The sequence below is a fragment of the Miniopterus natalensis genome, chromosome 7, assembly GCF_054644295.1.
Source record: "Miniopterus natalensis isolate mMinNat1 chromosome 7, mMinNat1.hap1, whole genome shotgun sequence".
NCBI classification, from domain to species: domain Eukaryota; kingdom Metazoa; phylum Chordata; class Mammalia; order Chiroptera; family Miniopteridae; genus Miniopterus; species Miniopterus natalensis.
The window spans coordinates 59,808,684-59,834,153 of record NC_142087.1 but is presented as its reverse complement, the minus strand read 5'-3'; the positions used below and the strand labels follow the sequence as shown (position 1 = coordinate 59,834,153).

The 25,470-nt window shown below is 47.3% G+C and overlaps 1 protein-coding gene across 1 annotated transcript in view; it reads right to left on the bottom strand.

The window, feature by feature from the left end:
* Positions 1–25,470, bottom strand: part of SLC14A2 (solute carrier family 14 member 2) — a 48,021-nt gene that overhangs the window by 8,081 nt on the left and 14,470 nt on the right. Inside the window, exons 6-15 of the mRNA XM_016225039.2 lie at positions 25,281–25,428; positions 24,074–24,208; positions 22,325–22,374; positions 21,658–21,832; positions 5,935–6,057; positions 3,757–3,839; positions 2,883–3,042; positions 2,026–2,215; positions 1,566–1,694; positions 504–696 (exon numbers count right to left, since the gene is read on the bottom strand). Of these exons, the coding sequence (XP_016080525.2) occupies positions 504–696; positions 1,566–1,694; positions 2,026–2,215; positions 2,883–3,042; positions 3,757–3,839; positions 5,935–6,057; positions 21,658–21,832; positions 22,325–22,374; positions 24,074–24,208; positions 25,281–25,428 (1,386 nt within the window). The remainder of the gene's footprint in view (positions 1–503; positions 697–1,565; positions 1,695–2,025; positions 2,216–2,882; positions 3,043–3,756; positions 3,840–5,934; positions 6,058–21,657; positions 21,833–22,324; positions 22,375–24,073; positions 24,209–25,280; positions 25,429–25,470) is intronic.

Sequence of the window (25,470 nt, the reverse complement as noted above, 5' to 3'; positions counted from 1 at the left end):
TGCGGGGGCCTCAGAGAGCAGAGGGGAGCCGGAGGCCAGAGCGCCCCGAGCCAGCAGATGGCAGTGTGACGGGTGCGTCTTTAAGGGCTCAACCCGGCCGCATGAAAGAAAATGCACAGCGTAAGGGGGGCGAAAACTGGAACAGAGCATCGAAAAGGCTTCTACAAAAAGGAAGAAAAGGAAGAGCCAGGTCTAGCGGACAGGAGGTCAGAGTTCTAGTCCCGACTTTGCTCTTCACTAACTGGCTGTGCGACCTTAGGCGGTGTCTCAGCCTGGCCTCAGTTTCTCCCACTGTAGAACCAGAAATGGCCTTTCTAGCTCTTAGTTAGAGAGGAAGAGAACAGGATGGTGGCTAATGACCAACTGTATGTAGAGTGTCTCGCGCTGTGTAATTGTTAATAGCAGTTATGGCTCGTGGGCATTCCTGATGTGCGAAATAAGTAAATGCCACTTTAACGCCAACTTTGGACAGATGCTGTCCTTCCACCTTCCACCGTACCTACCAAAGGCACTTGGACCTCCGACCAGGTGATGTTGGGCACGGAGGATGCAGGCTGCAGCAGGGTCGTGGGGAAGAAGAGGTTGTAGTGGCCCGTGGCCGCCAGGTACAGGGTCACTGTGATGTTGAAGGGCAGCGTGAACACAGGGAGGTCCCACTTGCTGAAGATGGTGCTCAGGGCACTGGAGAGGATGGGGCTGGTGGCAGAAGCATAGGAGATGCTCATCAAGAAGCCCCGGACCCTGGCGCTAGACTGAGCAGGAGTGGGTGCTCCCGGTGCCTTCCTGGAGAAAAGCAGCCTGTCGGCACGCTCTCTGCTCCTGTCTGGCCCTGAGCAGAGGTTTCCCAGGGCCTCTTCCTCCCTGTCCCTGGTACAGCGACAGGGTGGATGCCCAGGCTGAACTTGAGAAGGAGGGTTTTCGGGGGCAAGTCTGAAGGCAGGAATCACAGAACGTTCTATAAGAAGTCATACAGCTCCATGTCCAGGCATGAGGAGAGAGGACAGGTGGGAGGAGTGACGAGGCAGGGAATGACATTCACTCATTCAGCGAATGTTGTTGAGCAGACGAGAGCACTGAGCCTCATGGCCAGAGTGCCCTGCGATGTCTGGAGGCAGAGGAGGGGCTGGGGCCTGGGCCTTCCGCCTGCACTGGGAGGCTGTCCCAGTTTGGTTAGGGGTCCTGAGGACAGGGAAAAGCTTGGCAGAGGGTAGGTGGGAGCAGGAGGAATGAGAGTAGCAGAAACTGACGGGCCCCGTGGTGTGGCTCTTAACCTATGTGCCTCTCAGTCTCTTTTCCTGTGCTCCAGCAGGGCAGGGCCAGAACCCCTTTTAGATCTTAAAAAAGACAGAAGAGTAAGGGACTGGTAGGTGACGAGATGCCGTCCATCAGCCCCCTCGCACAGTGCTGGCACTGTATGGCATTAGCTGTTACTTCCCGTGGATGTTGCCGATGTTTAAGCTAAACAAATGCCACTTTCAAAGCGAGTTTAGACAGATAGTCATGGAGTTGGGATAAAAAGATCGGCAGCCCCTGATCTTCACCCACAGCCTCAGAAGCCAACTTACCAGGACATGGACATGACAATGACAGGGAGCAAAAGCCACCAATAATAGTCGCCTTTGTCCGAGAACACGGCCATCAGCAGCCCCACCAGCACCCCGTTGTAGCCCTGAAGTCCTGCCGCGATGGCCGATCTGGGGGGAGAAGGGAGGGCTGGTGAAGTGGGGGGCCCCAAGGTCCAGTGTAGGGGTGCTGCCTCTTTGAATTTCCTTCTGAGTCAGACTTTTCTCCACTGGGGCTTGACCACACACTCCTTCAAACGATCGGCCCCTCATCCCATTCCCCTCGACGACGTGCAGCGGTTACAAAATCATCGGAGAATGGTTGTGTTTAGTTATTAGTGTCCTTAATTTTGAGGGGTTTCTGAGCTGGGAGCCAGGCAGTGAGGGGATGGGAAGGTGGCAGTGGTCCCGCAGGGAGTGACCTCTGGCCTCATGCTGGGGCCCTGGTTCTCCTGGAACTTACCTGTCCTGACTGAGGATGAGGGCACTCAGAGTGGACACCACGGTGCCCACGCAGCCTGAGATGGCCCACCAGGGGTTCTGGACAAAGAGGCCAAAGACGATGAGGATGCCACTGAGGGGGTTGTTCACAAACATCACCTGAGATGTGCCCCGGAGCACCCAGTCGAGGAACTGGAACACGGGGGATTTTTCTGAAACGGAACCAGGGCAGGGAGTCAGTGCTCAGAAGGATGGCCCTGGGCCCAGCCCTGGAGGGAAACTCCACACCCAAAGTGGGTTTGCAGGGAGCCAGCCCCCTGCTGTCACCTGTCACAGGAGAGGGCAAACCAAGAAACCCAGAGGGCACTTGACTGCCCAGGGAACTCTTTAGATGGCTGTGGGTTTTGGTTGTTTCCCAGTTGTGGATCGCGAGCTATCTATGCTCCTGTGAGAACGGCATGCATTTCAAGAAGACGGATCCAGAAAGAAGACTCTCTTGCTACCAAGAGGGTGTCAAACCCATGGCCCGAGCTCTGGGGAGATTGCCCGAGAGAACCTCTTGGAATGGTAGGCACAGCTCTCCGGCGAGCCGTCCACGGGGCAGGCATTTTTTCTAGAATGCTGGCTAAGATGCCCAGCTGCACACCGTGATGGGCCATTTGAGAAGCATGGCTGTGTGTTCAGCAGGGAGAGCCCTGCGCTTACAGGCGCTGCATTTACATCCCAAGAGATTGTGTCTGTTCTAACAGCGAAACTCCTACTTTTGAAAGATAGAACTCAGTCTAGTCTATAGAGAATCACGGCAAAGTGTCTCCTAGGGGGACGACTGGGGGTGACCTTTGAGGATAGGGTCAGGGGTCGCTCCCGCAGGACCTTTACCTTTGAGCCCCTCTCCACACTCCTTCATCTCTCCTGTGATGTAACTGAGGGCGTTGCTGATGGTTTTCCCGCCGGCAGCCAGGTAGCTCTGAATCCTGGAGGTCCTGGAAACGCTCGGCTCCACCTTTATCTCCGAGCTCTCCTCCATGGTGTCCAAGTCCTGCCCAGGGACAAGAGAGGGCAAGAGGTCCCATGTTCTGTGCTTCTCACACGCAGAAGTGGCACTGTGCTTGCCTGGGGCCCAAGCTAAGGTTTTCATTTGGTTTTCAGTGAAATTGCTACTTAATCATCTCTGTGTTCCTGTAGCCTGGAATATCTTTTGTTTATTATGCCACCTCTGTTAATAAGAGCAACAATCTTCAAATACAACATGACAATATCTTTATTCTCATTCTGTGGATGTGGAGAGGTTTTCTCATTTGCAGACATCAAGGCCAAACAGTAGAATTCGGATTTAACCACAGATCTTTAGAGTCTTTTTAAAAAACAACCTTACTTCCACTATAGCACACATTTTCCAGATGAAATCACCTCTCCAACATTAAAATGCAACTGTCCATAAAATTAAACACGTAAAGATTCTGTTTTTGAAAATTGGCTCCAGCTCGCTTCCTAAATGCGTAAATGCTGCATTTAGAGGAAGATGGATAATAAAGAATTCAAATAAAAGGAATATGAAACTTTATAAAGTAAACTGTGAAAAATGCACATTTTTTTTTTTTTTTTATCCCAGGTAACTATGTTTCTGGAAATATGAATTCAAGAAAAGTCTGCCCAAACTAGAGAATGCCTTTCCCGGGCCTCGGCTCCCTGATCTGCCACAGGCTCTGGGCCTGTGGTGCGCTGCCACTCATTTGGGCCCCTCATTACTCACCAGCAACTCGACCGTGGGCTTCCGGTATTGATAGGGGAAAGGGTCTTTGGTTTGCCTCTCCTGGTGGTCACCTTTCCCAAACACTGGAGTTGGAAGGAAAACAATCATCAATTAGGACACCTCTGCCCTGGCATTGAGCAGCAGATTTTGTGGAGGCTGATGTTGGAATATCTGTCTTTCCTGTTCCACTAGAGGAAGCCCAGAACCAGGGCACCTTGCAGCTGGAAGCTCCAAACCACTGCCCCCCCCCCCCTTTTTTTTTACTGGTTATGAACCTATTTGGTCTCTCCCTTTGGGGGAAAAATGCACTCCCTCATGTAAACATTTTACAGGAATTTAGAGTCCAGAGATTCCACTGACCTTCAGTTAACATGCTCTGATTTAGCTCAACTCTTATGAGGAAACAGTGACTTGCCCATGATCCCCGAATCCACTTTCTCTTGTACCACACAGAGAATTCATAGGTGTGCAAAGGAAGGGACTTGGACACTATTGCTCATGAAATACGAAGCTGCCTGAACCATGTAAGGTCTGTTTGCATTTGCCTCTTCCCAACTGGATGACCTTGGGCTGCTTGGGTCTCTTTTTTGGTTGTATGTCTCAGAATTTTAGGTATTTTAGCAGCAACCGCTGGTTGAAATAAGACAAGTGATATCCATGCCATTGCTTGAACTTGACTTTGGCATGCCCTCATAATTCTAGAAAACTTGTAAAGTAGCTCTAAACATATTTTTCATTATTACTGGATAATTTATTTTTAAAGATGACCAGTTTCAGTAGGGTTTTTATACATTGTAAAAGAAGCTATTTCAGTCTTGATGCTCTGGTTCCCTCTTGTGGTCAAGTATGAGAATGGCAGGCTGGGCTCTGAACGCAGGTCTTTTCAGACTGAATAGGCAGGATGTGTTCATGAGTCTTTAGAGGCCCTAAGCACTAGAAGGAATGCGTCCAAGCACTGTGTTCCCACTCTGGAAGGAGCAGGGTCTGCAAATACCACTGTGGTTGGGAAGGTACACTGTGTAAGAGAAACAAATGAATGTTTGGAAGCTTAGGAAGGAAGAGTTAGGAAGCAAAGAGGATTCCTCTAGACTTGAGGCCAGTGTGTGGGATATCCCCACAGACCCACTGCTTCTCTCGGAAGCTCCTGCTACCTGCCAGCTCTTCAGCAATTGCGATCAAGCTCTACCTCCCAGGCTCCTTTGCACAGGCTCTCTGCTAGGCCCTTCCCCACCCCAGCCCCGAACCAAATCAGGGCTCCTGACAAATACAAACTCCTGGGCTAGAGGGGCTCTTCACCTTGTGTGATGTTTTCCATAGCGCTAGGCCCATTCTCTGGGATGACTACTTTGAGTGTGAAAGAAGGAGCCTCAGATAACCTGGAGCAAGAAAGTCACTTCTGGGAAGCATGTGATGTAAAAAGGACAGTGACCTGGGAATTGGTTTTATCCCTCGCAGTGCCCCTGGCCAACTGGGTGACTCCAGGCAAATTGGCTCTCCTCTCTGGGGTTTGGGGGCAGAATGAGATTGTCTCTCTGCCCTGACTCTTCAAGAGGTTGCTCCGACCTTGCAAAGGGCTGAGGAGACCCTCCAGCAGTGCCCTCCCCACCCCCGGCTCTTTCCTCTCTGCCACAACATGTCTGCAGCTTCTAAAGCCAAGGTTTCTGACTCCCACTGGCTCAGCTCTAGTTGCCCTCTGGACCCCGTCTTGGCCTTGGGGAGCCTCCTCCCCTCCATGCCTCTCTACCTGCTCCCCCGTCCTTACCTTCCTCACCACCGCGGTACTGAGAACTTTTCACCCCCAGCTCCTAGACCAGTGGTCTGTGACGTGGCAGCAAACAGAATCTCCTGGAGAGCTTTTAAAGCTCCATAAGCCCGCCCAGGTTGCTCCCCAGCAGAATTAAATTGGAGCCTTCCAGGATGGGATGCAGGTGACTCCAATGTGCAGCCAAGTTTGAGACCTCCTGGCCTTGACCTACAGAGCCCACTGCCTGTTTAGTCTCCCACCCAGGGAGAGTGTAGACACTGGGACCTTTGACTGGGGTCAGAAGTCGGCTGTGATAAGAACAAGCCTGACCCTCATGGTTCTCCCCACCACCCTGTGAAGCAGGTGCTGCCATTGCACCCATTTTACAGATGAGTAAATCAAGGGCCTGGGAGCGAGGGGGAGGAAGTGCACACCTTTGCTCCTCCTGCGAATGGACGACCACTCGATATGGAACACACTCCGGGGCTTGGGGAGCACGGCCTCCGAGCCCTCCTCCGCCTTGGGGCTCGTCGTGACGGGCTGCTCCCCACCGCCACCTAGCCAGGGGCAAAACGAGACAGGTCAGTGGCCCACCCCGTCGGCAACCCTGTGAGAGCCAAGCAGAGAGTGCGGGGAAATTCACATGCAGGAGCTGGAAAGGAAAGAGCGGCGTGGCCTGAAGCTGCACAGGGACTGCATCTATCTGCGGAACATCCAGCTTCTTCATTCCTCCGCGAAAGCGTCCGCTCCTTTCCCCACAGAAACCGGACCACAGACACGTATCGGTGCCGAGAGACGAGCCAGTCTGCACGTTTCTCCAGCAAGGAACTGCCCTAAGGCTCGCTGAGCCAGCCCCTGGGCTGGCCTGGGTGCTGGGCCCTAAGCCAGCGCATGGCTCCCCTCTGTGGCCTGGAGCCTGTTGGGGGGCGCCCCTCAAGGCTGGCTGTGCATTAGAATCACGTGGGTGCTTTAAAATGCCTGAACCTGATCCCAGACCAATTTAAAAAATTAAAGTTTTTAAATGCTCATAGCGTTTAAAAGATGGCTGTAATGGGCAGCCGGGGTTGAGAACCACTGAGCTAGGTTCTTGCTACTCCAAGTGTGCTCCCTGGACCAGTGGCATCTGGGAGCATGTTAGAAATGCCGCATCTCAGGTTCCACCCAGGCGGATGGAATCAGAATCGGATTTCAACCAGGTTCCCTCAGGGACTTCCGTGCACATTAAAGCACGATGAACACCAGTCTATGGGGCAGTAGAGTCCTGAATTGGTGACCAGCTACAAGAAACCCTCTGCTGTGGCTTATTATTTTAAATTTGCACACATGGGGAGAGCAGAGTACAAATGCCATATGGGACGGGATCTCTCAGAGCACGTGGTCTGAGACCTGAAAGCCTCACACTGCCTTAGTGGCAGGTTGAACTGCATGTTCCTGTGCCCACAGGGCCATTAGTTGGAGCATTTGTTGGCCACGAGCTGTGCAGTTTTAACAATTCCCGCGTGGGGTTCCAGTGCACGCTATGGTTAGGTGATCTAGCGGTTGCCAGGAAGAGCGGGGACATTCACACCGTTGTTACATTTGCACACTTTCTAAGTTAACTCACTTGGCTCCTTTAATAGTACCTTCTAAACGGATGGAGTAGGCAGTGTTAGCTGCAAAAGATGGGAAAGGAAGGCTCTGAATAATTTCTGAAGCAGCCCACACACAGTGAGCCATGCGGCTCTCAACTTTCAACCCTTTTCTCTCCATCTTTGCTGCCCAGAGTCTGGTTCATGGACCAGCTTCCTGGATGTCAAAGCAGCTCCCAGGATCTGTTTTCTAATGAGGTTCCCCAGCTGACGTGTGTGCACATCCAAGTTTGAAAGCCCTGGTCTAGATCACACTGCTCACCTAGAAACGACTTCAGAAAGCTCAGAGCACATCACGGCCAACAACCAGAGAGTATGCGGGGCATGTATCAGCAAGGACAGGGGCCTGTCTGCACTCTCAGGCTGCAGGGCAAACATGTGGCCATCTCCCTTCCCTCTAGCCTTAGGATGGGGAAGAAGCCTGCGATGCAGCATGCTGTCTGGGGGTCAGCATTGAACCCTAACTCCCGAGGCTGGAGAAGCCCTCTCGATGTGCTTCAGAGACACCTGGAATGCCATCCTGCCCTGGGACACCTCTGCAGACAGGGTTCATGCAGGGGGACACGGACCAAGGAGGGGGATCATCGCATCACCTGACAAAGCGGGGCATTTCCCCAAAGCGCCAAGCCCTGTGCACGCTGCATGGCTGGAAGGGCACCTCTGCCTGCCCGTCTCTCCTGTTCCTCATGTGCTACCTGTCAGCTACCCAGACACACCCTGGGCACACCGCTGTTTTGATCTGACCATCACAGACTCGTGGAGTTTCAACATGATACCTTCTAGATCAGAGAAATCAACTCGCTCAAGTCACTCATTCTCCACGGTGCAGCCAGACACTGCACCCAGGCCCCCGACTTCCAATGCGCTGCTCCATAGACGGCTGCAGGAGGCCTGGCTCACCTTTCGTGCCCTGGCTCTGCAGGACTCATATTACTTTGAGTTCCAAGAGTTGACATCCCAGTCACAAAAGACAAAAACCAAAGGCATCTCGCTTTCTTTTAAAAACATTTCTTGTCCTTGTTTGGGATGAGTTGGGAGGTGGCACCAAGTATGGTCTGATACGGTGTTGGTCTGGGTCTCTCTCAGGTGGGTGATACTTGACTGCCAGGCTACAGACCACCTAGGGAGGCAGCAGCCCCTCCAGGTGGACGGGCCAAGAATTGAGAATGAAAGGTGGGAGCAGATGCCATGAAGAAGGTTGGAGATAAAGTAATAAATTTCCTGAGGCTGTGAAAAAACTTAAAGCTAAGGTGACAGCAATTTACTGATACTTTGGGGACCACATAGCTGGGCCCAGGGACTGTGGCCACATCAAGTCCCACCTGGTCGCGTAGAGAGCCGAGGAGGTTGCTCTCTCAGGCCCGCTGTGAGTGTGCTGTGGCACACGGTTTGGGCAGCTCTGTCCTCGATGACCTGCGGGTAAACCTTAGCAGCTGAGTGGCCCCTCGGCATGCCCGCCTGGTGTAGGAACTGCCGCCCTCTCCTACTCTGACAAGCTTTTTAGGTGTCCTGGTGCATGTAGCTTCACACGGGGCCGTTCAGGACCATTTCAGGGGCATGGTCCCTGTCCTCCAGGATTTCTGCCACCCATGTTTGAATAGGCAAGAATCCAATGGTGTTTTCCACCCATTGACTCAGAGAAGGAAAGAACAGTGAAGAGCCACAATGATTTGTTTGGAAACACTTTTTCTGGAGTCCTGTCCCACAGGACTCACGCCCCTACTGACTTCTACTGTACAGAAAACACCAACCATTCAAATAACAGGGATGAAAGAGATTTAGGAGAAGAGCCCACCTGTCAAATACAATTTGGAAGCTCACTGCAATTTCTTTGAGGGGCTCAAAACAACCTCAAACCATCTATGACATCTTTCAGCAGAGGAAAAAAATGATCTAGCTGATCTTATTGAAAGCCAACCTTTTTCTCAAACAGGTCCATGCTTGTACACTTTCCACAAGCTGTCTTTCTCAGGTTTTGGACAAGTTTTGCTATCTCCTGGAGGTGGATCGATGCTGTCCTTATATCACTTGCAATGCTCAACATATGGAGCATCTGGAACCTACCATTAAGACCCATTTGTCATCCCTTCCCAGCTCCCTGGGTCTCCTGTTACTCCAGCCTACACATCACAAGGCAATTTCCTTACTACGCCAGCATGACTTTTTTTTGAAGTGACACATTATATATGATTTGATTTTTTTTCTTCCTTCATTTCTACATGGTTACACGTTGGCCACAATTTGGGCATATTTCCTTATGCAGAAGTTGAGCTTTGCACTGTGTGTGTGTGTGTGTGAGAGAGAGAGAGAGATATGGATGGATACCTGTGGGTGGTAAATGCAATGGTATTTTTTGTGTGAAGTTGTGTTTAGTTGACATTTTTAAAGATCATTCTTTAAGCTAGCAGAGGCCTTGAATGTTAGAATTGAAAACTTTTTTGAGATTATCCACTCCAGCCCTCTCATTTTACAGATGGTGAAACTGAAGCCTAGAAAAACAGAGCGATTTACTGGAATCCACACAACTGATCATCTCTTGCCTTCCAGTCCAAGACTTATTTCCCTACACCTTCTTTTCTGTTAGGGATTTGTTTTCGGTCTATCAATTCAACCCTGATTTTGGGGGATTCAAGAAAAACCCATGAATCTTCCTGAGCCTTCCTCCTATAGCTGCACTGGGAAGGAGTTGTGAGGGACATGGACAGAGTAAAGGTGGAGGTCAAGTCCATGGGAACACTTGGGGATAAATTATTTGGAAGTCCCAACTTTTAAATTGGCCAATTTTTAAGAAGGTGGGGGTAGAGTCACTGTAATCCTGAGATAAGCGAGATCCCATCCTCATAGTAAATGCTTTAAACTATTTCTCTTCCTCCTCACAGAGCTCACTAGTTGGCCAATGGACTTGTCTAGATTTTGTTTGGTTTTGCTTTGTTTTTGGTGTCTTTGGCTCACCCCACGGAGAAGACATTAATAAGCATAAATGAGTTGGTATCTCATTTAACCTCAAGATACCTTATGATGACTTCATAAATGAGGTTAAAGTACAACAGTCAGAGCAGGCTACCTGTGATTGGGGTAACACCTGTCTGATCTTCCTCCAGAATGACTGTGCACTCTTCTCCCCCTGTTCCAACCCCAGCCCACACCCTCAGAATTGAATGTCTACACTGTCCATGTTCCTGATTTTGATCTCTCCCCTTTCAAACCATTCTCTGCTTCAACCATGGGCCATATCATTATGTCACTCTCTTACTCAATAATCTACATGGCTCCCTATTGCTAAGAGTATAATGCTTGGGCTCCTCTACCTGGCTTTCCAGAGTTTCCACAACATAGCTAACTTCATCGTCCAGCTCTTCCAGTTCCTTCTCAACGCGCACCCTGCCTTGGCACTCTGGCTTCATCACTGGCCCTCTGTTTCCTTCCTGTTCTTGCCTAATTTCTATTGACCCTTCAAGGTCTGATTTATGCTCTACTTCCTCCAATGATGCCATCCTTGACTTATTTGGCCATATGGATCATTCCATTCTTTGGATTCCCATTGCATTTGTAGAAGACTTTAGGCTACATGTTTCAAAGTTAGGGGCAATGTGAAGTTTTATATTTATAGTTACCATGCACATGAAAAGTTAATAAATCCTTTCCAATCTAATGAAACTACTTGGAATTATCAATCCTTGACCAAGTGACCTGCCAGTCTGGGCACTGACAGAAGGAAACTGAGGTCCAGAGGGAAGTGGCTCACCTGAGGTCACATATCTAGCCAGTTGTGGAGCCAAATTTTGACTTGGTGTTGATGCTTTGCTCCTGCATTGTCGGTGTTTTACAGACAATTGGAGCCTTCTCAAATGGTTGAATGGATTTGTGACATTTTTAATTTTAAAAAAGTATGAGTTATTTTATATCTCAGAAGGAGAAATAAAAGTTACCAAAATAAAACACAAAAGCCCACATGTGTACCATTACATTTGTGACACCCAATAAAAGGCCAAGGAAAGTTCTGCGCCATTGTACGCCAACTTCTACTCTTGTGGCAATATTTCCATACTCCCTTTTCTCACATTCTCCTCTCCACCACTACTTCTATTATCTATGGCAAACAGCTAACTGATCATAAGCGTGTTCCTCGTAAGTTTCAACACAACCTCAGAATTCTTCTTAACACAGTGCTGCAGACAATCAATACCAATTAGTTAGAATTGGCACTTGATAGTAAACGTATTTCCCCTCCTCTAACCTTGAAGAAAGGTGTAGATGCTGTACACGTTTGAGAGCAGGGGTATGTCAAGGCCAGGGTTGACAGCAGGCAGAGGCCTGGCCATGGGCACTTCCAAGTCTCACCGGATAATCTTCCCCCACCCAGCAAGTTCACCAAGGCACATATCCTTTGGTGCCAGTTTTGGAGGAGATCACATACCTTACAGGTTGCCCATTCTTTGATCAGATAACTTCAATATCCTGAGATGTCAATCCTTAAGGCACAGCTATCTCTCTTCCAGAAATATCCACTCAGAATATGTCTATAGTAACCTAAGATGACCATGTAAGAGAGGGGCACCAAGAAGATAGGCGGTGAACCTGGGGTGTTAAGATGTTTGTGGATACTGAGATAGTCTAGTTCTATAGGCACATCTGTGGAAGGGGTTAGAACCTGAGGAGAGAGGTTTAGATGCCTGGACCAGGTTTCATCACCCTAGAAGCAGCAGCTAATGATTCCTGGGAGGAAGGTTTTTGAATCCACCTCATTAACATCCCACAGCTCAACTCAACACAGTGCTGCCCTGGGGACCATACTAATGTCAGAGCTGTGAATTAGAGAGTTGTGGAAAGGATGACAAATAATACGAAGGCTCATCCAGTGGGCAGGTATGGTGGTAAGGGGATTTGAGAGCTGATGGATTCACCTACTTCCAGCACCAGGTGAGCAAGAAGAGCCCAAGGTTGTGAGTTAAGACTCCTGGGCATGTGTCCAGGCTCTTTTATCATTCGGACAGGCCCCTGGACAAGCTGTGGTTTCCTAATCTATAAAGTGAGGGGTTTGAATTACAAAAAAAACCCCAAAAAACAACAAAAAAAGAGCTTTTTCAGTTTGAAGCTTCCAGAATCTAAACTATTTTTAGAGTTCTTAGTAAAGTTTCCTGTCCCAAGACTGGCCTTCCCCCAGATACCACAGATCAACAGAAGAAAGGAACACAAAAAGATCAGCCTTTCTTTTTACTCTTCCTTTGAAAAGTCAGGCGGTCCCGTTGACCACAGGGTCTACATGGCCCATTTCTCTCCCCCCAGGACCTCTTACCTGGGCTCCTTTTGATGTCCTGCACAGGGCTGGAGGAATCTAGACCACTGAGATTTGGAAAGAAGCTTCTTTCTGATTGGGCGGCGTCTCTGGTCCTCAACTCCAGGCGGTGGACTTCTCCCTAAACCCAAACCCCTTCAATTCCTGGAACCCTCCAGCCCATCCTCTTGCTGACTTTCTGTAAATTCCCTTTGCATTTCCTAACCCTATGCCTGGCGCATGCCTTCCAGTTGAGGAAGGGTACCATGGAGGACAAGGGAGAGGAAAGACAGATGCTCTTTCTGCAGCTTGCTCACGCTCTCTCTGGCCTTCTTGACAAAAGATTACTTCCTAAACTCCCCAGGGAATCCTGGCGCCAGCTACCATGGTTCCCTGACCTGGTTTGATCAGGCAGGTTTCCTTTAAAGGGGCAGAGCCGGGGACTATCTAGCAGTAGCTTTCATGTCCTTCAAGCGTTACCATCCAGTTACTCTCATTAGAATTTTCACTCCAGCATTTGCCTTTAAAGCAATCATCTAAGAGTTATCTCCTCGGGGGGCCAATTTGCCTTCCAACCTCAATAAACTCTCTCAATTCCCTGTGCAGGCAGGGCACCGGCTGGGCAACAGTGTTCCATAGGCATCTTGATGGAAATTTCTGTATAGCCCAATAGCAGACACTGTCTTTCTGGTTCTGTGGAAAAATTCAGGCCTTTCCTCCTTCTGACTTCTACTGACTGGTGTCCTGGAGACTCACCATGGGACCCGCTCCGAGCAAGAAGGGTAAGACCTAACCCCCGCCTCCAGAAAGGATGCTGAGCTCTATATATTAGGGAAGGCGGCCCTCCCAAGTCCCATGAGCCCTGGGGTCTGGAAGGCTGGAGTTTGGGGAGGGGGCCCAATCAAAACACGTTTTGTTTGGCTTTGCAGTGTGATGGGTCAATTATCACCCGCCCCCCCTCCCTCGGGCTTGTGTATCCTCCCGGCCCGGTCCCCCCACTCCGTGACAAGGTGTGAGGTGGCCTACCCAGGTTCAGAAGCAGAACCGCGCACTGCAGAAATTAGCTACACCTGAGTAGACAAACTGCCCACTGACGTCAAACCCCCCGAACCACCGTGCCAGGTGTTTTGGAACTGCCAAAGAGGGGTCCTGATCACCGAGGCCTTCAAAAGAAGGAAAGCAAACACATTCCAGGGACAGGTGGGAACTGACTGCAGGCCAGTTTCCCGCACAGGGGGCCCTCCCCTGTTGCTGCAAGTTCAGGGTCCATGGCTGTCTACTGACAATACTTTTTCTTGTTCTCCAGCTGGCTGGTCTTTTGGCTCAGCCCTGGGTGCCCTCGTGTGCTGGCCTCTCCTGAGGGCTTCTGAGATTCTTATGGTTCCCTAACTAGAGCCCCCTAATTATTTGCACCAAAAGTAACAAGGGGATGCTACCCACGCACAACATGTAACCAATTTGAAAAGACAGGAAATGATTATTCCTGAGGAACCGTCCAGGAACCATTCACACGCTGCGCCGTGGGCTAAATGGAACCATGGTGCTGAGAAGTGTAGTCACACACTAGACACAGGGTGGGGCAATCAAGTGCCCTCCTAGAAGGCAGAAGACCAAGATGGAATCTTGTCTCTGACAGGTCCCAGAACTTTCCTTGGCCTTTTACTGGGTGTCACGAATGTAATGATACACAGGTGGGCTTTTGTGTTTTGTTTTGGTAACTTTTGTTCCTCCTTCTGGGGTATGAAATCATTCATAATTTTAAAAAATTAACTAACAACTCCCCAAGAGATCTGTCTGTACCTACAGATTATTTCCTTGAGGCTCAGTTAATCAGAATTCACTTCAGAATTAAGTTTTCAATGCTCACGACTCCCTTCAACTCGACATTTCCACCCAGAGGGAGGAGGCTGCATTGACCGCCAGGGGCTAAGCTTGGAGAAGTCAGATTCTTCAGAGGCATAAACGCCAGCTGAGCCAGAAGTTCTCTGAAGAGCTACTTTCTTTACTTTATCGGTTCTAGCAGCCTGTACACCTGTAGCAGGGGCCTGAGGGCTCCTAATTATCAATTCACGGAGTTTAAGAAGGACATTTCTGGCAGTCTTCTCACCTTTCCCCCTCCCTGGGACATTGGAAAGACAGAAGGATTCCCTATGGATTCGTCGTCTATCTTCTCTGAACGGCAAGGGGCAGGAAAAGGCAGGCAAGTAAAAAATAATCTCACATAAAAATGAAGACCTTTAAAGTTGCCAAATGAGACTGAAGTTTATTGAGTAGAAATCATAGTCACCCTGAAACTACCCACTCCTAACTGGTCTTAGGTTATAGTTGTCCCCAGGCCCTTGCAACCTTTATGACCCAAGAAAACACAGACTCTTACAGGAAGCACACACAAAAATGGAAGCCCACGGGTTTGATGTAGCCATAGATATAGGCCAGGAAGACTGAGCATCTCGATGGGCAGATCTTAGAGGCTGACCAGAAGAACCCCCTGAGAGGGGACACTGATCAGGAGAAGGTGAAGTAAAGGCACAGCTGAGTGACATTGGTCCCTCAGCTTGCACCCACGCAAGCAATCATGTTGAAAGTTTTGGTAAACCGACCGGATGACTAACTGGGTAAGCTCTAGGGAGAGCTGTAAAGGCAACAACAGCATATTTTGGGTACATCTGATTTCTATGTTCTTAACTTTTTGCCACCTCAGTGATATCTCCTCCTCATTTCTCTGCAGGAACTCAGGGCCATGGAATCACAGAAACTCAGAGCTGGAAGGGAAAGTCTACAGTGGTTGTTTGGTCTACCCCCACCCAAAGCAAGCATCCCCAGTCATTTCTTCTTTTCTGAAAGCCCAGTACAGTGCCCTCATTATCATCACCGATGAGCCAAGGGGGCCCAGGCCTCATTCACCCAGCTCGGCCTCATCTCAGGGTACCCTTCCTTGCCAAAGGCTCTCTTAAAATGTGCTACCCATTTTTTTCTTGGTACTCTCCCCTCCTTTTTCATTCAACCTATTCTCAGAAATGATTCCTTCCACCTAAGATGCAAATGACTAATCATGCTAACTGGGGTACCTTCCCAGAACCGTTTATATTTTAACAGGTTCAAAGCCTTCAGCTGAAGGGATGGCTGGGAATGTTTGGGCAGCAGGTAATGGCAAGATAGAAGACAAGAGGAGGATGGGTACAGAAATTTCCCCAGGCCCTTAAAATCATGCTTGATGCTTTTCCTGAACAGAAGGCCAACCCAACCAGATAATTCATTCAAGATAATAAAACTGATGCTCCTAACTTATGGGGCTCAGGCAATCTGTGGTGTGAGCCTCATTTCCACCTCAGGTGAGACTACTCACCTGCCCAGGCAAATCCCCATAAAATGAATTCCTTGAAGGCAGGGACTGGTCTGATTCTTTCCTGGTTTGTTGTCAAGTAGGGGCTTGAGTAACATATTAATAGCTCCTCACAAAATGTCACCTGGATGAACGAGTGAATGAGGTCAGGCCGCAGGGCAGAGCTTCCAGGGCCTTGACTCGTGGCAAGTGTCCTTGAGCTACCAGGACGGGGGCCCACGAATCATGGAGTAAGAGGAATAGGCAGAAACCTGGGGCCACGAGTTGCCAGAGCTGTGTCTGATTTATGGAGCAAGAGGAGAGAGGTAACAACAAAAGAATAACATATACACCCATGGAGATTCAATTTTGGCTCCCATCCCAAAGACAGTGAGAAATGAAAAGAATGAGTTTTGAACTTAAATATTCAACTAATCTGTTGCATTGAAGAAAAGACAGGTTACTGTTGTGATCTGAATCACTGGTCTGGAAGATTAAATGGAAGAAATATCTCAAGACAGAGCAAAAAGACGCACGGCGGACATTGCGAAGGAGACGAACAACTTGGAGCAGAGCTCAAGAGCCAACCGAAGGATGCCAGGCACCCCAGAAACGGCACAAGGGAGGGGGAGGAAGAGGCGAGCGAGGCAAGCGGGAGCCGAGCAAGGCTTGAGTTTGCAGCCTCACGGCAGCGCCGATGAAAGACACACGCTTAGGCTTAGCGTCCCCAAATCGCTGCACTCCGAGGGGAAGGCGAAAACCTTACGACCTGATGGAAAGAAAGGACAGGTTGTTTCCAAGAAGGAAAGGATGAGACCCACATCGGATTTCTTATCTGTAACACCTGGCGGCCAGGAAAGGACGACACGGCACCTGCAGACAGCTGAGGGGCAAGGCCACCGCCCAGGGGCCCGTCCCCCTGAAACGCCGCTCACTTCAGAGCAGAGAGAAACGGGGGACATGCGAACAGTCAGAGAGCACGCCGCCTGTATCCTGTCACTTATTATTTGAAGAAATTACTCAAGAAAGGGTCCTAAACAGGTAGTTAATGATTAAGAACAAAGATCACGAACACAGGGGAAGGCAATGAGTAGAGAAACAGTGGTAAAAGGTAACGCGCCCAATATACATAAATAGTAAACTCCAAGTGGACAGGGACAGAATTCCTGGGAATGTGTGACACAGGCGTTAAGCAAGGATTCTTGTAATAACAGCGAGGAATACTGCAAGAGAAAACTGAAAATGATAAATGAGCTCAGCAAAATCTAGGGGTGCAAGATATTGGAGAAGTGTGCCAGGGAGGGCCTTGGGTAGGAGGCCAGGGAAAGCAGTATAAAGATTTCATTCCTCTGGGTGAGGAAGGAGCATTGGCGAAATGGGCTATCTTGTGAGGATAAATATTTGGCATCTTGTTTTTATCTAATAATAGAGAAATATGGTTTTGATTATGAGCACTGAGAAAGGAGCAGCAACTTCTAATGGGATGGAAAGAAATAGCAGACCTTCCAAATGAACAAAAGAAAGGAAGAGATAGTAAGTAACATAATCCAATGTGCCAAATGAGAAAAGTAAGAAAAACAAAAGCAGTAACAAAAATAAATAGTAAAAAATAAAGTGGAAGAAATAAAACAAGCATATTGATTGTTACACTAAATATGAAGAGGTTGAATTATCCTATTAAATTGCATAAACACTAAGATCAGGTTAAATACAAAACACTGCTTGGTTATTTTTAAGAAATATAGTTAAAAGAAAATGATAAAGTTAAAAGAAAATGATAAAGTTAAAAGGAAATAAAAATGGTTAAAACAAAGGTATAAGAAGACGTAAGAAAGAAAGTAGGTGTGGCAACATCAATGTGGGATGAGCTGAAATGAGGTTAAAAGCCCTAATGGGCAGTTGTAATAGTAAAAAATAAAATCTGTGAAGAATTAATGATAGTCAATAGGCACCAAACAATGTACCTGCTACATACATGAGACAAGGGTTTTAGAAATACAAAAGAGTTTAATAAGCTATACAATTATAGTTGAATTTTAATAAACTCTTTTAATAATTCAGGTCCCATGGACAAAAAATAAGCACATAGAATTGAATGATGCAATTAATAAATCAATTTAATGTCTTTCTTTCAAATAAAAATTTGCATTTTATATGTCCAAAATCAATCAAGTAATTGGCTACGAAGAAAAATTCATAAAATTTTAAAATAGAGATTTTACAAGTCATATTCTCTGCTTATAATCCAATAAAACTTGATTATATTTAAAAGTATCAAAAGATCCTAAATGCTGGAAATTAAGAAACACATTCTTAAGTAATCCTTGGATCAAAGAGAAATCAAAACTAAAATTACAAGCTATTTAAAAACTCATAAAAGTAGAATATTTTACCCCAAAACCTACAGTACACAGCTAAACGTGCAGTCAGGGGGAAATGAATAACCTTAAACGCCTTTGTTGTTAAAGAAAAAAGAAAAAGTTTCTCAAATGAAGAAGCTTTATATCAATTTTAAAACATTTGTTAAAAACGAACATTTAGATAAACCACGAGAAAATAGGAAAAAAATCAATAAAATAGAAAACAAACCACAACAAGTAGAAATGATAATGCCAAACTGCTTCTTTGACAAAGCCAGTAAAATGGATGAATCTCTCACAAACCTGATTAAGGAAAAGAGAGAGCAAAATTACATAAGATTAGAAATTACAAAGGAGAGAAAGCAGAGATATAGGAGAGACTGAATTATTGTGAGAACATTATGAGTAACTCTATGGCATCAACATTTTAAAACTAAAGAGAATGGATTATTTCCTAGAAAACAAACTCTCAAGTTTGACCACAAAGAAGTAGAAAACTTGACTATGTCAATGATCATAGAAGTGATTGGAAGGATGATTTGAGATCAATGATTTAAAAATGCAGCAGGACAACACTGTTCTACACAGACAGTAGAACTTTTAGTGTAGAAGAGATGAAAATGCCAGGGGGAGATGGTGAGTCCAGAGGGAGAGGAGATGAGATTTGGGGAGGAGACAGTGGAAAGGGTGTGCATGATTGAAAAAGAGTGTTTAAGACAGTGTTTCCTCTAAAGCCCCTTCTCCCCAGTCCTATACGTATCTTCCTTCTCTCTTTAATGACTGCTTATTAATGTTCAGCCACAAGTGATTATGTTTAGCTATAATTTATACAACCGAGAGCTACCGTTGGTAGTTTGGGGTGACAATGGACAATATCCAGAGGCCTGCTCCCTTGCAACCTCCTGTTGATGGTGAGAATCTGTAAGTTTAGGGCTCCTGCCTCTACTCATTCAGGGCGTCAGTGAGATGGGGAAGTGCTGGTGAAGGCGGAACAAGGTCACTCAGGGTACTCTCCTGTCCCCTGAGACTATTTGAGCTACTTCAGAGGACATCTGGGCGTCTGTCCATGGCCTGTGGACAAGATCACCTGCACTGGGCATACTTCTCAGAGGGATGGGGATTTTCACTCTGTCCCACCCTTACCCACACCCAGGACAGAGAGATGTAGCATCTGCCCACCGCCTGTCTTAATGAGATTTGTTCTGTCTCCAGGAGGTCCTTGTTTAACCACATTCGGGAAATGCCATCAATTTCCTGCGTCTTAGCCCCAAAAGTGTTTTAAAAAAAAATTTCATCACTTTTGTCTGACTTCTCTTGGCAAAGAGATGCAGTGATTAACTTAGGCATTTAAGCATTTCTTATCTCAAACTAGTAGATAATTTGTTTCTCTATTTTTGCATAAGTATCTGGCCATCTTGCTCATGGTGTTTTATAGAATTTCTGGAGACCTGTGTTTTTTCCAGACTTGGTGGGCATATTTTTCCCTTTTCTGACTGACTTAGCTTTTAATCCTTTGTCTTTAAATGAGCTTGGCAGCTTGAAAGACAGTTAACTTTTCATTCCTGGAGGGGCGGTTTAAAGTGGGAACTTGGGAGGGGAAAAAACCCCAAAACCCAGATCCCTGTGACCAAAGTGGCACCTTGTAAATGTCACACTAAGAAGTGGGTGGGAAGAGAAGGGAGGGGAACAGATAATGTTGCCCAAGTGAGCAGAAAGAATTTTCTTATCCACTAGTTTTCCTCTCCTAGGAATCTAGTAAAAGACAGTTCCCATCCAATTCAGTTCTTGGGTGGAGCGTCTCCAGGGCTGAATGGAGAGGAGGGGTGATTTCCTAGAGCAATGATTAGGTTATCTCTGGTTCTGCTATGTCTTGTTAGAATACCTTGGGGTCTCCATTCCATTGTGGGTAATTGAGCCCCGACTGGAAGCCTGGCTGGCAACTGAAGCCCCCATGCTTCCTATAGAGGATCATGCATCACAGGATGGGGGACCACCTGGCTTCCACACTCCCTTCCAACCCTGAGATTCTATGAGCCTCCCTGCTCTTGCTGCTGGAAACTCCTGGGCTTCTGAAGAGTCACATTTTTTTCTTTCTTGCGTGGTGGTGAGTCAGTGGCCTGGGGGAAACAGAGCGAGGAGGTGGGGGACGGAGAGTCTTAGGAGTGGTTCCAGACATTAGTGTGGCAGGGGGAATGGTTTGAAACTGCACCCGCTAGTGCGCATCACTGGGTCTGTCATCTCTGAGAGCTCAGGGCACATCTTCCGGAGTCTGGTCATGCTAATCTCATTTTCTTATGTCCGCTCCACTTCCAAAGAATCTTCACACTGTCACTCAGCAGGTAAATGTCTGTAATACAGAACTAGTGGTGTCCTTGGGCCTGCCCGCTGCTCATCAACTCCTAACCATTGCTAATGTTGATTATGTGTATCAGGCACTGGCAAACTATAGCTTTACTCCAAATCCAGCTTGCTGCCTGTTTAATGAAGGCTTATGGGGACACAACCACACTCATTCATTTATATACCATCTAAGGCTAATTTTTGCTAAAATGACAGAGTTGAGTATTTGCAAAAGAGACTGTATGGCCTTCAGAGCTGAAAATATTTACTATTTGACCCTTTCCAGAAAAAGTTTGTTAATTTCTGATCTGTATATAACTAAAGACTGAATGCAAGCTAAAGACTATATTAATTGATAAGTCAAATTATAAAATTCATGGATAACTGTTTGTTCTTCTAGAGTCAAGATTAACCATTTAAGTATCATAGATCTCACAGAGCCTCCAATATCCACAGGCAAATATGAAAATGGAATAAATTTCCCTAGCTATTCACAAATGAGCTCAGGTATTTTCCTCAACTGAAATTTGTACCCAAAGTTGCTGGCTTGAGCTACACTGAGAAATGCTTATCCTTCAGAATAAAAGTCACATATAGGATTCTAATTAATTAATTCCTCCCTGCTGTGGAATATCATCTTGCCCTTTACTCTGACTACTAAATGTTCGAGACTCCATGTTTAGACACTGCCATTGCCTAGTTGTCCCTATTTGGACTTTAAAACTTTATCAGTGTGAAATTCCTCTTTTGTGTAAAGCTACATGTGTCCATCAGCCACTAGCACTGTGCACTATGGTGCCTTCAATTCTTTGCAAGTGTCCCCTGAAATTTCACCCACTCTGTGTCTGCCTAGGAACCATTCAGCAAGTTCAATTTTATAGCATCTATTATTTAGTTAAACATGCCAATGAGATTATCTCTTAATCACCTTCCCAAAAGACTAAATACAAAGAATGTTCTTGGTTTAAGTTGATGACACTTAAAACACAAGCCTTGCTTCTAACTCCAGTAAGCTCAGTATTCTAATGTCACACAATGTATAGTTATGGCAATTTGGATAGGGAGAGAAAACTGGCACCAGAAAGAGAGTTATAGGTGTGTTTGATTCCACACAGGTGCAAGGAGAGGCACAGAAAGCGGGTGCTGCTGCTGATGGACCTAGAATTGAGACCACAGGGAGCAGACACAAGGTCCAGGCAAAGAGCATTTCTGCCTAGAACTTGGCTAGTCACCACTGGGGGACTTCTCCTCTTCAGTGTTTTTCAATGTCAAGTAGTAGATTCGGTTGGCCTCTGGGTAGGTGACTTTGCTGAGGGGCAGCTTGTAGATGGCTGGGTTGTTGGTTGTCAGGAGCATGAAGATGAGGGTGGTGAGGCAGAAGGCCCAGGTGCCTGGTGGCACGCCAACCTGGAAGCAAAAGCACTGGGGTCTGAAAATGCTCCTGGGCTCCAAGGACTCAGAGAAAAGGATGTGGTTGGGGTTGAGGGTGGGAACCCTTCCTTAGTGACAGCACTGATTTCTGGAATCGTAAGGACAGAGGAGTTGGTCTAGGAATTTGAGGTATTGTCACCTTTAGACACAACTAAAATTTTTTAATGATGGAACCTGAAAATTGGCCTAGGAATGGATGACCTCCAACAGCCAGCCAAACACAAGTACTTCTATCTGTGCATCTTTTTTCACTTCTGGTTGCATATCACACACACTCACCGTGCACACTTCAGAGGCACATGTACCCAATTGCCAGTCCTTCTCTGGACAAACCCTGGATAAACCTTGCCAAAGGCGTTGTGCAGAGTATCAGCTACCTTAACCCACTCAGGATTCTTTCACAAGACTCCAAGCGTCCTGAAGCCCTGGCTAGGGGAGGGCACAGTGCTCAGGAGAGTCCAAACTTACCACTGCCATTATGTTGGAGAGGGCTGCTCCCATGTATGCACAGAACAGGGCTGTGGAAGAGCAAAGATCGTCGAGTCAGCTCCAAGGGCCCACCCGCAACCCTCCCCAAGAGCAGGGATCCCAGCCTGTCTCCAGCAGCCTCATCTTGACATGAGGCCCACCTCCCACCAGACTACGCATTCTCTGAGGGCAGAGAGTAAAGCTTACGTATCCCTTTATCCCCTCCCACTTCCCTGGTGGCCTTGTATAGAGTCAGGGGTTGTTAAGCATCTTTTGCTTGTCCACACTGACCTTGAAGATGGTCTAACACAAGCTGGATGACTGGATGATTGATTACCTGTCTGGGGAGTGAGTGGTCAGACTACAAGTACAAGAGCTCCAGATAAGGCCCCTCTTGTCCAAGATTCTGAGCTACCATGATGCTATTGGACCTTCACTAAGTCCCATTAGAGCTGGACTTTATTGGTTTATGAGTCCATCCCTAGGAGCCAGGCATCTGGGTTCAGCAGCAGGATGTGTGTTCCCAGGACACTTAGGGGAGCTCTGCCATACACCTGGTGCCTGTGGACAAGCTCCTTCTGCCTCTGCCCCTTTGCTCTCTTTGTTCTCTGTCCAGGACACCTTCTCCTCTCTCCGCCTATCCAAATACCACCCTGGAAGTGTTGAGATGAACCTCAGCCTCCCTCTGAAGCCTTCCCAGAAGGTTCTAGCCACAGGAATCTGCCACTTCTCTGAAGGCCAAAGGCAGTTCCAGTCTGAACCTCAAAATACCTGATGCTTTTCACTTAACAATATTTACTGAACTCACTGTCTCCATGTCCACCCTTGTGCTGGCTGCTGAGGGGGATACAAGGGACATGGAACTCACTTAGCCTTTTCACACTGAGGTGTGAGAAAATAAGAGAAAAGCTCTTTTGGAAGCTGTTCTTCCTTTTACCTGTCTCTAATTTTGCTTATTAAAATCCTGCTGTTTTCAGAGAATGTAAGCAAACCAGGGCAGGAAGGCTGGTGGAAAGATGGGACTGGGGTTTGAATCCTATTTCTGCCGTTAATTGTCGAGTTCTAGCCTCCTTAAGCCTTCTGAGTCTCATTTCTTCATGTGTAAAATGGGTTGACAATCTATTGCTGGTAGTGATCCCAGGATTAAGTGAGTTCATATGTTTATATAGCACAGAGCGTGGTGCTGGGTGCAGATATAATAAAGATTGTGACCAATTTCTCTTTGGCACAGCATTCTCTCTCTACTCTATGGAATTCAAGCTTCCACAGAGCTATGTTATATTTTTCTCAGATCTCAGTGCTCCCAGGTACACCATTTCACTAGATTTTCCCAACAATCTTTTAAACATCACAACTTAAATAATTGTGCAATGAGTTCTCTTCTGCTAGACTATGTTTTTATGAGGATGTGGACACGACTGTGTTTTCCATGTCTTGCCTAGGGCTGGGCACCTAGTGGTGCCCTACAAATCGTTGTTGAATGAAGAGTCACTGAGATCAAGAATGCTGCACATGAGGAAATTCACGTGTGATTTCCTTGTGAACTTTCAAGCGCTGTGTAAATATAATAGCAGTTATAGTGAGGAGGAACCTCAAGTCCCCCAGCTGTGAAAGACCCAAGCCACTGCTCCTTCTATCACTGTTGCTCACTTCTTAGTAGTGGTCACATGGGTTTCACATCACCAAGGGTGGGGTGGGGGAGGGAGGAATAACAGAGTGACTTAGTTGTCAGCTTTCCCAAATACCCACCACAGACGAGGGCCAGCACGTGGGTCTGCCAGGTGAGGGCGTAGAACATGCCCCCGATGGCGATGCAGGCAAGGACGCAGTTGTAACTCCAGAGGCCCATATAGATCATCTCGAAGGGTGTAGCCACGGTCAGGGCTGTGGGACAAAGTGTGGTGTTTCTGGCTGGCTCTGGGTCACAGCACAAAGGCCACCCTGTGGCTGGTGCTGGGACTCAGGGTGGCTTCATTCAAGCCTTTGTCCCCACCCCACCCCTCCTACCCCTACCCATTAAAGGAGCCTCTACAGATGGTGTCTGGTCTTTGGAAACCAACAATGGAAACCAACAAACAGTGGTTTCCAAACTGTTTTTCAGAGATTTCGCAAAGATGTATGACTGCTTCTGGGGAGGGGGGTAGGGGCGGGGGGGCGGAGGGGAAGGGCAAGGCCATAGGACTCCAGGCCCTCCCTTTGGCCAGAGAAGTTGCATTTTTAGCAAGAAAGATTTCAATTAAAAATGTTTAGCTTCAAACGGTTGAGAAAAGGTATGAATGTGCATAGATATATGGAGATAGAGAAAGACTACAGCAAATAGTAGGATGTGAACAATTGGTGAATCTGGGTAAATAATTATGGGTGACTTTTGTGCTACTTTTATTTTTGATCAGTTTGAAATTTTTTCCAGATAATTTTTTTTTATAAAATAGTTCTGCTTCTAAGACATTTTTGAAAAATCTTAGAAAAAAAGTCAACAGGTTCCTATTCCCAAAGCCCTGAACTCTAACTTCCGACTCTATTGTCCATATACATGTATAGATGTGTGTACACACATATACATATATGTAGAAGTATTAAATTACATTTGTCAAGTGGCAATACAATTTTTGAGAACTTTTTTCTTTTAGCTTACTTCAAATTGCAAAGTGTTGGCTCACTTATGCCTCTGTCTGGTCCGCTTCTGCTCCCACCCCCTTCTCCTACCCCTCAGCTCCTAAGGACTCAGTCTTCAGGCCAACCAGTCTTCGTTCCCCTCGCATGTCTCCACATGTCCCACTACTGCAATCTGCTCCCTTTGGAAAGTCAAGAAAGGGAAAAGTAAGTCCCTACCCCTGATAGTGTTTAAAATAGTGTTTAAAAACTCCAGTGAAGATGGTAAGTCTAGAATATTTGCTGTGTGTGTGGGAAACTGACCTTAGGAAAATGATCCCTGCGTAGAGGGGCCCTGCCCTACCTGCCAGCATCCCCACGATGGAGCCAATGGCTGCATGCAGGCAGATGAGCGGTGAGCAGATGAACAGAGCCACCAGGAACACGCCGCCTGTCCAGGGATTGTCACAGCCGTACACCTGGCCGACCCCGACGGGAATGGCTTGTAGCAGCTGCAAAGTAAATAGAATCCAGATCACTGGAGTGTGGGTTGA